Source organism: Macrosteles quadrilineatus, unplaced genomic scaffold (assembly GCF_028750875.1).
Source record: "Macrosteles quadrilineatus isolate MER2022 unplaced genomic scaffold, UCM_ALF_1.0 Scaffold_5__1_contigs__length_97177068, whole genome shotgun sequence".
NCBI lineage: Eukaryota > Metazoa > Arthropoda > Insecta > Hemiptera > Cicadellidae > Macrosteles > Macrosteles quadrilineatus.
In genome coordinates this window covers 22,125,521-22,141,338 of record NW_026542598.1, presented here as the reverse complement: position 1 = coordinate 22,141,338, position 15,818 = coordinate 22,125,521, and the positions used below count along the sequence as shown (strand labels likewise).

The 15,818-nt window shown below is 35.0% G+C and overlaps 1 protein-coding gene across 2 annotated transcripts in view; it reads right to left on the bottom strand.

Moving 5' to 3' along the window:
- Positions 1-1,909: 1,909 nt before the first annotated feature.
- LOC128994268 (uncharacterized) overlaps positions 1,910-15,818 on the bottom strand; it is a 53,575-nt gene continuing 39,666 nt past the window's right edge. For both annotated transcript variants that reach the window (XM_054418682.1, XM_054418683.1), the window contains 2 exons: positions 6,347-6,505; positions 1,910-5,736 (listed from right to left, as the gene is read on the bottom strand). In XM_054418682.1, the coding sequence (XP_054274657.1) occupies positions 2,010-5,736; positions 6,347-6,489 (3,870 nt within the window). In that variant the 5' untranslated portion in view covers positions 6,490-6,505 and the 3' untranslated portion in view covers positions 1,910-2,009. The remainder of the gene's footprint in view (positions 5,737-6,346; positions 6,506-15,818) is intronic.

Genomic DNA, 15,818 nt, shown 5'->3' with positions numbered 1-15,818 from the left:
GAACTATAAGATTTTGTCCGTGGTAAAAACATGTGATTTTAATCAAGTAAATCACTCTTGATTTGATATTTAGAAATAACATTGAGATGTTGATATTATGTGCTTTTATTTAGTGTTGACATAATTTTCTTGATTTAAAAAGGCATAAATAGTCTTCAAGACTAGAGTAGAGATACATTGAATGTGAAAAGTTTTATCTCTGAATCAAAGTAGAAACAGTTATTGATGGTCGGTTTTTTCAAACGATCTTAAATTAATTGACTGTTTTCTGATTACATTGAATTAGTGTTAGTAGTACTTTAATTTTCTTAAAGTTAAAATATATATAGTCCTTTAAAAGGGTAAGTGGTGTCACTTAAGATTCTTATACTTAAATAGTTTGATAACTGAATCAAAGTAGAAACAGCAACTATGTCATCAGCACAAGATAACAGTCTTGTTTTAAATAATATTGCAAGTTAAACTTTTAATTGTACAATATAGCTCTTTTGTGAATTCTTGATTTTTCTTCTGTAGAAACGTCTTCTCGTGATGTATCTTATGTTGTGCTCAGTTAACTGATTTTCTTATTTTCAACAATACCAAAAATTGGCATTCTAGTCTGTATGTCATCATTAATAAAATGTACAGTTGATATAACACTGCACTGATTAGTACCCACACTTATTGAATATTAAGTTTGTTGTCCACATGAACGACAGTAGGCTACTAATTGTAAATAGTTTTGGGATAGCTTTTGTTGAGTTACCTATGTATGTGTGCCAAAAATTACCCTAGCACAATAAGTTAATTTTAGATACAATAATTATTAATAATAAAATCAATAATAACTAGAAATTCCATTGAGTGAAAAGTAGTGTAAGAAGAGTTTGACAAACATTAAACCTAGGCTATCCTGGATATTTTTCATCATGGAGCAACCCATATTTGTTAACTTGTTTCGTTTTAGACTCATGGATCTTAATTTGTACCCCATTGTTCTCAAAGGTTGAATTGAACGTTTTTGTTTAAATTTGTAAGATGACAACATAATGTCCTGCCATGAATACTCAATGTAATAGTTTCTAAAAATAAAGACATATTTTTTTGTATAATATTTTGCATTTTTCATTTCCCTTTAAGCTAAATAACAATTGAAACAAAGATTGATTTGTGGCGGAATCTTAGAGCACAGTCAGTTTTAAAGTGGTTTTGGAATTACTGTAATTGATTAGCCTATATTAGATATAAACTATTCATTCATTTAATTGAATATGGGTAAAAAATACCACAAAATTGTTTTGAAAAGTATAATTTGATAATTAGTAATACATAAGTGTAAATACTCTATTGACCTTTCAAAATCAATCAGACTACATAATAAGAAATTTGTGTATGAAAATAATGCAAAACAACACTGATGACTTTTATACAAATTTTATCTCTATATATACAAGTATCAACTCCTAATATTTATATATGTACATTCAAGAAAATTAATTCTAATCTGAGATCTTCAGTCCACTAAAACACCTCACAAATAATGAAAAAAAAACACATTTATCTATTTTTTCCATCTTATGGGCATGAGGTAACCACCATGTGGTTGTTGTTTACACTATAGGCTAAAGTTTTAAAATGAGAAAGTGTATATGTAAAATAAAAGAAGTTTCAAACAATTTTATGTAGTGAAATTGCATGAAATATGTCATAACTACAATTTGAAAGTAGTCTACTTGTTAAAATCTGTTGCTTGAGATCCTTTTTTATATAAAATAAAGATTTGAGAATACTAAGACTTACACCAAAATAATGGCGACATTTAGCATCTTGGAAACAAACTATTGTAGTGATTTTGCAAAATAATCAAGGGCTACCTTTATTTCGACAATTAATTATTCTTAATGATGGATTAATGATAAACTTTAAATGGTTGATAGTTACAAATTTATTTGTAATCATTTTTAAAACTACTTTTTACAATCCAGATAAAAAAAACCTGAAACCATTGGTTCACACACATTACTTGTTCATTGTACCAATGTTAAAGTTATTTCCCTGTTGAATATTTGATTAAAATTGAGATTTTTTACTGCTTTGAGAGCTTCATTAGGACTGCTGAAACATACCCTAGCATCTCCTGTTGGCCTTCCATCTTCATTGAATCTCCTGATAACATTGTCCCTAGGAACAAAGAAACCATGAAAGAAATCTATGATATCCTGGACTTCAGCACGATATGGCACGTTCTCCATAGCAACTACACATCCGGGTTTGCCAAAGGCATTTACACTTTGTGAATCTACGTCCATTTCATTCGGTGGGGGATGATGTCTACCAGGCCCCTCAGGATAGGGGAAATGACCTCTTCCTCTTCCTCTTGAAGGTGGGAAGCCTCTCCCTCTACCTCGAGGGAAACGAGGAGGATAGCCAGGCATTCCTCGAGGATGACGGAAATGAGGACGAAACTCTTGCTGTGGAAAATTTGGTGGGTAGTCCTCTTGCATATGGTCATGTGGTGGAGGGGGGATACCAATTGCTTCCATAAGTTCTTCTCTGGATACAGGGTTAACTGACACAACACTTCTACCCATATGAGTCCCATTTTTACTCAATGCCCTCTCTACTTCCTCAGTTGTATTGAACTCACAAAATGCATCACCAGCAGGTTGGCCCTGTTTGTCTAGCATGATGTGTATTTGAGTAGGCGCAAGGCCTTCATCAGAGAAAAAGTCCAAAATGTCTCTATCTGTAACAGAGAAAGGCAGCCCTCGCAGAATAAGGCAGTCAGTCTGAATAAAGTTGGCAGGTCTCTTGGACCTATTTTGAGTTTCTTGTTCGGGATTTAAATCTCTTTTATTTGGTGTACTAACAGTTTGCTGATTTTCAGTATGAGAATCTACAACTTCATTTTGTACACGACTTTCATTTTTATCACTTTTAACATCTTTTTGATCAACATGGTTATCACTTTTGATAAGATCTTCTTTAGAAGTTGATACATTACTATTTTTAGTCTTATCATCCTTGTTAGGGGCTTTCACTCTGCCTTGAGAAATACTTTCAGGTTTAATATTTGGAGGTTTGTGCATATCATTTGGATGGTCATTTGTTGGTTTGTTCCTTGAGTTGGGTGGATGTGGTTCGAACTCTTCCTCATATGAACTACGTTGGAAATCCTCTTGAGGATGATTTCTTCGATTGCTTTGAAATTGGTGTCTTCTACCACGATCATCTCTATAATTGGATTTAGAAGGGTAGCGTCCGCCATCTCTTCCCCCATCCCTCGGATATGTTTTCTGGTGATGCATATCATCAGGACCATATGGTTTCTGGTGAAAATCCTCCCTTGGAGAGCGGGATGGGAACTCATTTTGCCTTTTATCAAAGTGTGGTGGATTAGAGCTATTACTGCGACCAGATCTTGGATCAAATGGTTTAAGACCGGGTGTGGGCAATAAGACTCTTTTCTCAGACTGGTTAAATCTAGGATCTGTTCTTTCCGAGCCGTACCCTTGAGGAGGATAATTTTTAGAGAACCTGGAACCCCTTGCATCCTGAGGAATGTATCCTGTATCTTTGGGATCCATAATTTCTTCATCATTTTCTTCCATATTCTTTCGATCCCTGGCTTCATCAAACTCATGTTCATAACATACTGCTGCCTTCACAGAAGTATAACCGATTGCCAGTCTAGATGAACTTGTTAGGGCTTTCCTGGCTTCAGCTGGGGATTCAAACCTAACATATCCTGTAGCTGTCTTTCTTCCAGTTCCTAAAAGAACAAAAGCATCAGCTACTTTTAAACCCTTAAATAAACTATAAATATCTCTGTCTTTAGCGAAGGAAGGTACATCATGAATGACTAAGTCAGTGAAATGTTCCATTGGCTCTTGTGGTCTTCTAAAGCTGTCATTATAATGCTTTGGATAAGCTGGAGCATCTTCTAAATAGTTTTCTGAAAATTCAGAAACATCTGTAGCTTTATCAAATATGTTGTCATCAATGTGTAGCACTTCAACAGGTGAACCATTTAAGAGTTGACCTGTTTTCTTGAGAGCCATATCCTTAAAGTAGACTTTTCCAAATCGGACATAAGCTATCCCAACTTTATTACCCTTTTTATCAGTAATGATTTTTATGCCATTTTCAGGAATTAGTAAACCTTGGAAAAACCTCCTAATATCCAAGCTTGTTGTGTTCATTGACATATCTCTGATTTCTACACAGGTATTAATGAAAACATTCATTGTATTGGAAGGGCCAAACTCACTTCCAGGAAAATTTTGTTGAGGCGGGTATGGTCCATCATTTCTAATTTGGGATTGAGTAAAATCACTTTGCATCCTTGGATCATGCTTCACATACGGAGGTTGAAATTTATCATTGGGAACCATCATTGGGGGTCTCATAAACATTCCCATATTACCCATCGGCTGAGGTAATGGTTGCTTATCTAGGGGGTTCAGGTTTCCAATTTCTGGCATGGGCATCATCATGGAGGGATCCATTGGTGGTCTCATAGGAGGCCAACCAGCCATATTTGGAAATTTCCCAAGATCATTTAGAGGCATCATACTATTTGATTCGTTCGGAGGGAGTAAAGGTTGGTTTCTTCCAAATGGGGTATTTTGTAGTGAGGGTGGGAGACTGTGAGGAAGCTGAGAAGCGCCTGGAGGAAATGTGTTAGGGTCAAACCTTCTTCCATCTTGATCTTTAGGAACATCCATAGGCATCATGGGGAAATTAGGAGGTTGAGGTGGCATATTCAGAGGTTGGGACATAGGGATAGCTTGTTGGGGAACTGGAATTTGGTTGGGTATCTGAATTTGCTGTGCATTAGGATTTGTACCAGATCTGGAAGGTTGTGATGCTGCAGCAGTTGGATTTTTACTAATACTAAACCCAATCGGAGTGGAGAGAAGTGGACCAGTTGCTTTATCAGAGGCCCCTGCTGCAACCCAACCTGAATTGCTGAATCCTGGTTTCCCTGGTTGAGCCAAAGTAGTTGGCATTGGAATATCCTTTTCTACAGCTACATTAGCTGGCGCATCGTTGCTATTCTCTATATTGTTTTGTTCATTGCGATCATAGTCTCGTTTCTTGTCCTTTGATGACCTGCGGGATCTGTCTCTGGATCTGCTTCTGTCTCGGTATCTTCTTCTATCCCTACGATCTCTGCTTCTGCTTCTATTTCGTCGTCTTCTATCTCGATAATTATCTTTACGTCTATGATTTCTGTCTCTAGACCTTGACCTGTCCCTCGATCTATCACGGGATTTTGATCTATCTCTGGACCTTGACCGATCTTTTGATTTAGAACGATTTTTAGATTTAGACCTTGAACGACCCTTGCGACCTCGTTTGTCATCTTTTCCGGAGATGCTGTCTGTATCTTGATCTTTCTTTTCAGTTTCAGGTTCAGGCTTGGCCACTTCTGGGGTGGGAATCGAAGACACCGGAACAGGTGGAGGTTTTATTTCCGGAGTTGCTGGTTTTGACACAATCTGATTGATTTGAGGCATTGGTGGTATTACAGGTGTCGTCTGTGAGGGAGTTGGTGGAATCTGTGTAGCAGGTATCACTGGAATTTGTGTTGAGGGCATTTGCATGAATGTCTGAAGACTCATACTTTGAGCCCTTGCGGTTTCAATGACCTTCTGCATCTCTGAACGTGAGCTGAGGTATAATTTTATCTTCACTTCCTTAATCTTTCCTCCATCAGTAAGCATCGCTTGACGGGCGTCTTCATCAGTGCTAAAAAAGTATATTTTAAGTTAGTTGATTTGCAATTCAATGGTAATATTACATATCAAAATAATTGGCAAAATTAGTCGCTTGGGGATTTTTTTATTCCCCTGCCGAAATGACAGGAAATTAAGACATTTACTGTTAACTAAGTTACACTGTAGCCTACCAAATTTAGTTGTCTGTCTTTCCAAAATGGGGTGTCTCAAAAATATGAAGGCCAATCCAAATTCCCTAGTAATTCAATGTTAGCCAAAAAACCATTACGAGCAATGGTTAACAAAATTTGCCACACTGTGCTGAAACTATGCAACTGTTCAAAACTCTTGGTATGTAACATATAATACAGTATGGGAAAGGTAAGGACTATACTGAATTTAAGTAGTGAAACAGACATTCCATTTACAAGACATGAACCAGCAGCAGCCAGATACTATGGTCCGAAAGTGTCCTTCCAACCACTTTGTACATAATATGTATTTTGAGTCTTTCATTACTTTCTAAGTTCACATAATTCTGTACATAACCAATTATCTCTTTAAAAAGAGAATTAAATAAGTCCCAGTAATTTACGGTTTATCTGTCTACATTTTTATGTGAAAGCATGTAAACTGTTTACCTAAAGGCAATGAAGGCATCGCCGAGCTCTCCGCCAACAATGTGTACACCTCCTTCAGGGATGGAGAGGCCCTGGAAGTATTGGCGGATGTCTAGCGCATTGGCTGACCAAGGCAGGTTCTGCAGCCTGATGATAACACTCATGTTGACTGGGGTCTGTCTGCAAAGAAAGACACCGGGTTGTAGGCCTACTAATGGATCTCACATTTTAAATTGATCTTACAGAGAACATGGGGTTAAGCTATGAACTATTGGATAGTGAAGAAGACATACCATCAGTATATACACCAGCTGCAGCTATTGTTTTATTTCAAAAAGTTGAATCAACCACACAGAGTTATAAGTGTATCATAGTCAAATTTAATTTTCTACTTGTTATTAACATTTTGTTTAACCACAATAGTTTATGTAACAAAAAGATGCTTTAGCTTAAAATAAGTATTTTCAAATAAGTAATTCACGCCCATGGCCGCGTTTCTAAATTCCTGGGCCCAGGGGCACAGAGGTTTTCGGTTTGTTGGGAGATCTCTCAGGACCATAGAGCATCATGCAAACCAGGACCCTGTTCGGAATTCACAACTTTGTGAACATCTTTGTCAATGAGTAAGTTTAACTAAGTTTGTTTTTATTCTTAAAATGTGCAGTAAAAGAAACAGATATCGAGGAGGAGCACATAGTAATTAAACTACTTAGGTGTTCCGCTTTTATTCTACACTACACTAGTAACGTTTTTCTCCTTATTGAGTTTTTTCTTACAGATTTATATATTTTTATCAACTTGACTGGATACCTTTTTCTAACACAAATAATACTACAAAAGTGATAGTTCACATTCTTACTTTCTCTAGTTAAGTAATAGCAAATTGAATATTTATCATTTCAAGTTGAAATCCATTTACACTCATTAAAAAGTAGTTTTCAAACAAATGTAGGCCTACACCAATGACTAATTTTATGTGTACATAGCATTAAGTGTACCCATATATTTTTGTACGAAATTCTATTAGTTTTTCGATAATTGAAAGAAACCTAATATATTTAAAAAAACTTTATAAGACTGCAGAAACAGCCCAATATAAAGCAGTGAAAAGTCAAAACCCATTTTGAACGTCAAAGACGACATGGTTAGGTTATAAAACAGTGTGCGGACAACGAAGGAATCGCTCACTGTTTGCACTAACATCGTGGGAGATAAGCAGCAGTAAAGATAGCTCTGCCGGTTTGAATGCAAAAATGTCTTTATGATTGAACTGAAAATGATATAAAAATACAACATTCTACCCCGGACAATCTAGGGTTTACAGCAAAGCGCAAAATATTTTGACATAACATTACTAGCAACCTTCGTTACTTGATACTAAAATGGATTAAACCAATTAAATATTCAAAATTATTTATTTTATCTAACGATAAAAATGTTGATCTCCATATTACGACATATAACTTCTTGATGTAAGAATAAAATAATCAAGTTGCAAGATAATGAAACGCATTTGACTATATTTTTTGCCAATAAATATTAATTGCTAATTGGGCTCATAGTCGTAATTTTTCGTACTTCGACTATTGACGATAGTAAATAATTATTTACCGACAACCCGGATTATTAATGTAAATGTTTGCGCTGTAGGAACGTGATCAATGGGACTATAGGAAAAATATTGTCTATACAATCATCCCATTACATGTTCACGACCATAGCTATGGCGATAAGGAAACCCAATAATAATCGGCACTTTCCACAATCTGCAATATCTGCATTATAACGTGTTCTACACTGTTTCCATGTATAGGTATTGTTTTTATGCGAGTTATCAGATAAGATAAGATATACAATGCTCTACGGCATAGACACACAATTATAAACCAATAAAGATTAATCTCAAGAGCAGACAGTGCTATAATAATAATCTCGATAAGACCCTTTGAAAAGGCGCATTGAAAACGTTTGAGGAACCCTAAAATAATAAGATGCTATGTATACAATGCCCTAATGGTGTAAGGATGGTATGTGCTGTCTTGTTTATAATATCATCGGTGATTACGTGAGGAATATTTTTCCATCACGATTTTGTCAAGAATTTAGCATAACGGATTGCCGTATGCTAAGCATAAGTGGCAGCGCCAACAATTTGGGGTTTTATAATCCACAACAAATTTAAATTGAAATAAATCGCTAGCCATTCATAATCTTAACTGTTATAACCCCAATCGTACGATGTTATCATTACGGCGGGTCCAAAACACAACAAACTTGAAACTTTGTTTGACTAGGACTTCCCGTCTTCTGCTTATCTCTCGTCACTGGCTGTCTTCTCATCTCTTCTGAACGATGAATACTGTACTTGGCTCACACCTCTCTCCCAGTATTTACAATAACAATTCAAAGCGTGTGCATAAAATTTCTTCTGACAAAGCAATATCAAATCGTGCATTCGACAAGAACAAAATTAAACACTGAAAACTAACAAACTCTTCTAAACCAAACCAAAATTCCGTTCGATCAATAGGCACCTCCGTTCGGCAATAGGTTAGGATAACTTAAATGCCTCTGTTGTCGAGTCGAACGTGAGTTTTGAATTAACCCATGCAGATAGTTAGCATGTCACCTGCAATATTCATCTATTCTGCCAGCTATATAGTAATGGGGTAAAGAAATAAATCCATTGATTTGTGTTTTTTATTTAAGTGTACTTAATTTGTATATTTCATATTATGACGATATCTATTTGCATGTAGGCCTACAAGCTTGAAGGAAATGGCCTACATTCCACCTTTCATATCCATTCATTGTTCATTACTCTTGTAGGCCTACGTTTATTTTTCTAGCTTATAGCTGTTCTAATGACAAAAAGGATTCTTATTCTTATCCCGTCAATTTCTTATCTAGTCCAGTCATAGATTGTTGGGGTAAAGTGTAATAGTAACGTTAAAGCTTACCGGGCGTGTAACGTACGATAATTTTACATCATAATATTATGGAACACAGAAAAATAAGTAGCCTACATAAACTAATAACACAATTTATTTAGGATATAGCATAAATTTTAATATTTCAGAAAATAAAATAGACCGTTGCAATTAGCTGTTTATTTCATCAGCTGACTAAGTGCAAGGTAATAGAATATTACGTTACTAGTCCTGAAAATAAGTGTTTACCGCCTACCGGACGAGTGTGGTGCGAGACGAAGTCGAGTACGGGAATACCATAAGAGTCCGTTACACACATTTTGGACGAGTTACGTACGATAGTTTACGCCATACTACTAAATCTGTACAAATCCTTATATATTTCCACCAACTAAAGGACTAAAAATCACTAGTCATAACCTCTAAGAGAGATTATAGAGGTAATGTTTTTGTTTATAACCACTCACTGCCACATAAATAGAGTATAATCAGCTGATTGGTGTCCGATAAAACCCATTACAGTACAGTGTAGTACGTAATTAAACCCAATTTGATTGAGCTGGCGGCAAACAGCCGTTTTCTGGACTAAGACCTTGCGTGAAAAGTTCGTCAAAATATTGCAGTGTGGCGTAAAAATACATTACATTGGTTACTTTTCCGTGTGTTGGCACGGCAATCAATAAGGATGGGAAAGTGCAAGCTTCTGTGTAGTATGATGTAAAACCACTTCTCGTCCTGGTACGCTTATATCATTATTTAATTAAGGTATTCTACGTCTGTTATCTGTACGTGTTTTTCCAAAACCATTCATAACTCCTTGCTTGTTGGAACTAGAGCGTTGAGATACTGCAAACATGTTCTGCTTATTGACCGTTATCTTTGTACAAAATGTGAATAAAAAAACTTAGAGTTTTTAAATGACGGCTAAATACGAAAATATTTCAAGATAAATAAAATTATTTAGTAAATTATGTGGAGGTTTTAATTATATCCTATTAGTTTGGACAAAGAATAAACAAAATTGTAAATTTGATAAATCGTGTGGTTCTATGTTTCACCATAAATGTACTATTATTGAAGATATTTAATAGTTTATGTTTTTTTTTTTTGTAAAAATAACTTGCAGATATACAGGAAACCAGTAATTTTAGACCCATGTTTATATGACTTATAGTTTTTTATATTGTTTTAACTTAATGAAACAATTACAAAATCTTTTCAGGGAGGTTGTATCTGATCTTTACATATAATAACATATGCATACCATGAATATTAGAACAGAAACAGTATTAGAAAGACGTAACTTTATCGGCGCCTCTCGTATTGTTTTAATCAATAACATTTGGATCAGATGGCAAATCTCGTCAGCTGATGCAAGCACAATAGTACGAGTGACCTTGTGTCTCATCTGCTCGCCAACAACATGACAAAGGAGTACTGAAGATGAGCGGCCAATCGTAATTCACATGTGCAATATATTCTTTTGAGTAAAAACGTTAATTTTCCATTAAACCTACGTATACTACGGGATAAATGTGTCCCCGTGCAAATACAGACCTTGAAGGTGTCTATACAGGGCTATTAAAAAGTTTGGTTGCCGTTAATTTTTTAACGGCCCATACTAGAAAACTAAACTTGGAACACCTTTATGGCATGTTATGAAGTACTTTTTGGGCATAACCGCCACTTGGTGTACATCCCCAAAATGGGGAATTTGGAGGAAACTCAAAATATTTTAATGTTAAGACCCATCGAGTGACTCCTCATTTTGAAGGTCGTGATAAAAGAAAACTAACAACTGAAATTAGAGGTCTCTATCTTAACACAGTAAAATATAGCAGCAAATTGGATATAAAATTGCAAGGTAATTCTGATTTCTAAATATTTCAATCAGCTGCCATTTTTTACTGGATTGAGATAGAGACCTCTAGTTTGCGTTGTTAGTTTTATTTTATCAGGATCTTCAAAATGAGGGGTCACTCAATGGGTCTAATCTTTTGTAATTTTTGAGTTTCCTCCGAAATCCCCCATTTTGGGGATGTACACCAAGTGTCGGTTATGCCCAAAAAGTGCTTCATAACATGCCATAAAGGTGTGCCGAGTTTAGTTTTTCTAGTATGGGCCGTTAAAAAATTAACAGGAGGTCTCCAGACTTATTACTAACCCTGTATAGTCTGTTTGACGGAACCAGTCTCCTAAGTTTTACCACAGACAATATATTACTGTGATATTTTATTTGTAAGGTTTCCGTAATCTGTGGTTTTACTCCCCGTCTCTGGGACTGACACGGGGAATCCCCCAGGAGACATGTTCCATCATACTGTAAGTTGAGTTACTGATCATTCATTCAAGTCAATTTTTACGTTTTAATTACTTAATTTAATTCCGGAGTGTTGCACAACGTCCAAATTTATTTCTGTCTAGTTTCAACATTTTTTATATAAACGAATTTCCATCCGATTTTCTGCATATAAACTTAACCGTCAACGCCAAGTAGAAAGAATAATGCGTAAAACCACGGAAAAAAGAGCGAGACACGTTATTCTTGGAACATCTTGGTTTTGTTAGTTGTAGAGAGATCGTCAATATATACAACTGGTCGCCGAACTTCGACCTTGACCTCGTCGAGTGATAACTTAAATCTGATAACGCGTTTCACAGAGTCTACAAGTAAACTACAAACCGCGTTAACACATAATGGTTAGCTGTGTTGACTGTACTAAACAAAGATGCATTCTAAATGCTGAAAACGTAAGACATTGGATATTTTCCATACGATTAATTTAACTAGTTATACTGTACGTGCTCCGCGGGTAGAGAACGAAGATAAGATAGGACTGTAAGATAGACTGTTGTTCTTCACTGCCTTGTCCAAACTGCTGGATGAATATGCGTCTAATCTTGACACAAATAAATTTCACTAGTCTCCATGTCATAAGGAAAAATACTCTACACATGAACCTTTTTTAACCAACTAAACACAAAGCTGTTTTCTGTCCTTCCAAACTATACGGTTCTTGTTTCACGTAATTGAAAATTTCAACAATAATTAATTACTGTGTGTATTTTAAATATAGAATGCTGAACTTGAACTTAATATGTAATCAATTGGAAGACTCATGGTAGACAATTAAAAGGTTTTAACACTAAAAGTAAATACTATTCCACATCATAAGAATTATGTACAGTTACTTTTCTAGGTGCAGACAATTGTTCATGGTAAGAATCAAAAGGTCGGGAAAACATGTACAAACAATTGTAAACAAAAAAATTGAACAAGTGTCACATCTAGATCTTTAATATTTTAAAAGTTATTTAATTCGACTCTTTAATTAATTATGGTTCGTGCCTTTAGGAGAGTTTATTAAAAAAGTGATATTTTTAGGGGGGGGGGAGTTTCACATCAAGACTGACAATTCAATTATGTTGTTAATAGGTGTGTGGTACGGTTTTCTCCAAAGTTCGTGATCCTTATTAGCTTCATACATAGATGGATATTAGTTGTGGAACATAACGAATTGGTAAAAATAAATTACTAAATTTTATGACGAAATCCCGATATAAAGTCGATACCTATTTTAAGACTTCTTGGATTAATCCAAATGTGAAAACTGTGCCATGTGTGTACTGTAGAAACTGAATCGGCTGTTTGTTTCAGGATTAGAGCCCACCAGTACACATAAAAATCCGGACGCCACTCATTATTTTGGTATTTTAAATTAACGAAACATCTTTTGAGGGATATTCTAAAAGTAAAAGTTTCAATGTCAAAAACTAAATGCGGCGCATCCTAAGCGTCTCTAGACAGGCCCCAGACTTATTATTTCATCAAACGAATTAGTTTCAATTCAAAACTAAAAACACCTGTCTTCTCGGAAGCACGGTATATTAAGTTTCAAACTTTGATGCTACAAATCTCCCGTGGTGGCGGCGACCCACGTGTTTCATGTTCATCGTTCCAAGTCCAGAGATCCCCTTGGTGAACGAAACAGAAATAGAATTCCAGGAACAAAGAAACGCAGTGATCTGCATCTGTTAGAAAACACAAATATTTACATTCCCATTGCAGCTGTGGCTAGGCCAAGGTTGTGAGCGTGGCAGATTCTTCGTATAAAGATGGTAATTATTATATTGTTAGGTGTTTTAACAATTTAACGCAACTTTATAAATTATTTTGGTGATTTTACTATCGTTGACCATTGAATATTGTAATTTATTCACGACTTCAAACTATCTTATTGTTTTGCTTATTTTTTTGCATAGGCAATGCGGCTCTAACTTTGCCTAGGTAATTAAGTAAAATATTGCAAATATTATTAAAAATACAATTAAAATTATAAAAAATAAGTCTACTTTAGGATCTTGGTTTACGTTTTGCGACGTTCCTTCAGAGACCAACCCAATACCACTCCAACCTTGACAACTATCACTGTAATAAGTAATAATATTCTGTATTAATAACTGTAATAATAATTCACATCACCATGTGAATTATGTGGTTAAAAAGGTATCTTCCGGTATCCATGCTCTGCGACAGATGTTCAGAGTATGCAGTTTAGACACTCTAAGAGTTGTTTATTTCTCATTAATACATTCACATACATTTCATATGGAATTGTTCTATACGGGGCAACAACGAGTAATATGGACTTTTAACTTTCTCTATACATATTATATGGAGAAAGTGTAGTTTTCGATAACATTTTGAGTTTTATTTTCGGGTGGAAATATCCGTTTTGGGTCCCCCTGAACCCAAAAAGTGGTTTATTAAAGTAATACCTATGTGTGTGGGGTCGTGGGGATGTGTACAGAGCTACAGACCACATTATGTGTTCCGATTTTGATGAAATTTGATATGTAGATACTAATGTAACCAATTGTATCTCCAGTTTTAGCGAATTTCTTATATGAAAATTCTATTAAAGTAGACGGCACGGTAAGACCTAGGCCTGGGACCAATTTACTTATTCATTTTGATGTCCATAGAGGCCTAAAACACCATCCATTCAAAATGTTATAAATATATGTGTGTCTGTGATAACTTGAGTAATTTTTGACAGATTTTAATGAAATTCGGTTTGAAGGTGTAAGGCGGGATACACTTGAATGACTTCGCGAACCAGTATGATCGAGCCATGGCAACAGGGTTTGCGGATGGGGGGGGGGTTTATGGGGTAAAAATTAATTTTTCTCATATTTGACCCTTACAACACAAAACTTCCCAATTTCTATCAGAACCATTTGAAAGAGCTTAAACAAAACAAATCATTTTGTATACCATAGTGTATTTTTATGATTATTAGTTACAGAGAAAATTCAAAATTGTAAATTTGAATTGCCATGTTATTCATGTACCACGAATACCATGTTAATGCCTATGTTATTGGGAGAATATTGTAAAACTATGGATATATTTCGATCAAACTTGGTAAAACTTTTGTAAGCCATTAAAATTGTACTAAAAACACATTTTATTAGCCTCCCAGTATCAGCAAACCTAGGTACTCATTAAACCAAATGTTAATTAAATAGATTTAATATTTAAAGATCAATTCAGGCAAATGGAAATTGGATTATTTAACAGGTGTGCTGCAGCAGGGTATTTTTTAAAGTTCATAATTTTGATTTTTAATGGTATTTTAAACATTTACAATAATGGCTCAAACAAGCCATTAATTAAAATTTTAAATATTATAGTCCATTCAACTCTTAAGCAATATGGTACCCACATGACTAAAAATTACGGTTCAAAAGTTTTTTCAGCTTTTGTGATTAGATTATCCCAATAAAATATCATAGATACTCCCAATGCGTACACATAATAAGGGTTGTCGACAATCTAATGGGAGAAAGTATGTGTCAGATTACTGATACAGTTTATTTATTTATCTTTTCTTCACGTGTAAAAAGAGTTTCACATTTTCCAATTTTTTTATTCGTGTCAGAAAAAATCTGTTAGGCTATGCATTGTAATTCACACAAAAATACATGGTCATAATCAATTATCCATATAAATCCCAAAGTACCCATGTACTTTTGAGAAAACTACAAGTCACACCCCCATAAACCATTTACGCTACTTTTCCTTTTTAAAAGGAACTTTCCATCTAATGTTTAAAATACCACTACTGTATTTATTTGTATGTTATTCTTTCAATTTATTGCATTATTAAAATCAGGTGATTATTTGTTTGTATTACTGTATTCTGTTTTGTTTATTTCAATCAATAGTTTTAATAGGTACTCATGAAGTCAAATCAAAATTGACCATTGCAAATAAATTATTAAATCCTGAAGCCAATTTGGACTTATGGAAATCAACTGTGGGGAACATCCAGTATGGTGAACATAAATATCATCCAACGATTTCAGTCAAAAGTTTTAAGGTTCATCCTGCAAGCCCCGTGGTATGTTAACAACAATATCCTTCACAAGGACAGTGGAATTCTGACGGTTGAAGAGGAAATAACCAAATTTAGTACAAAATATCTAAAGAAGCTTGAAAATCACCCTAATCACCTGCCTCTAAACCTTTTGGACAACAGTACCAGTATATACAGGCT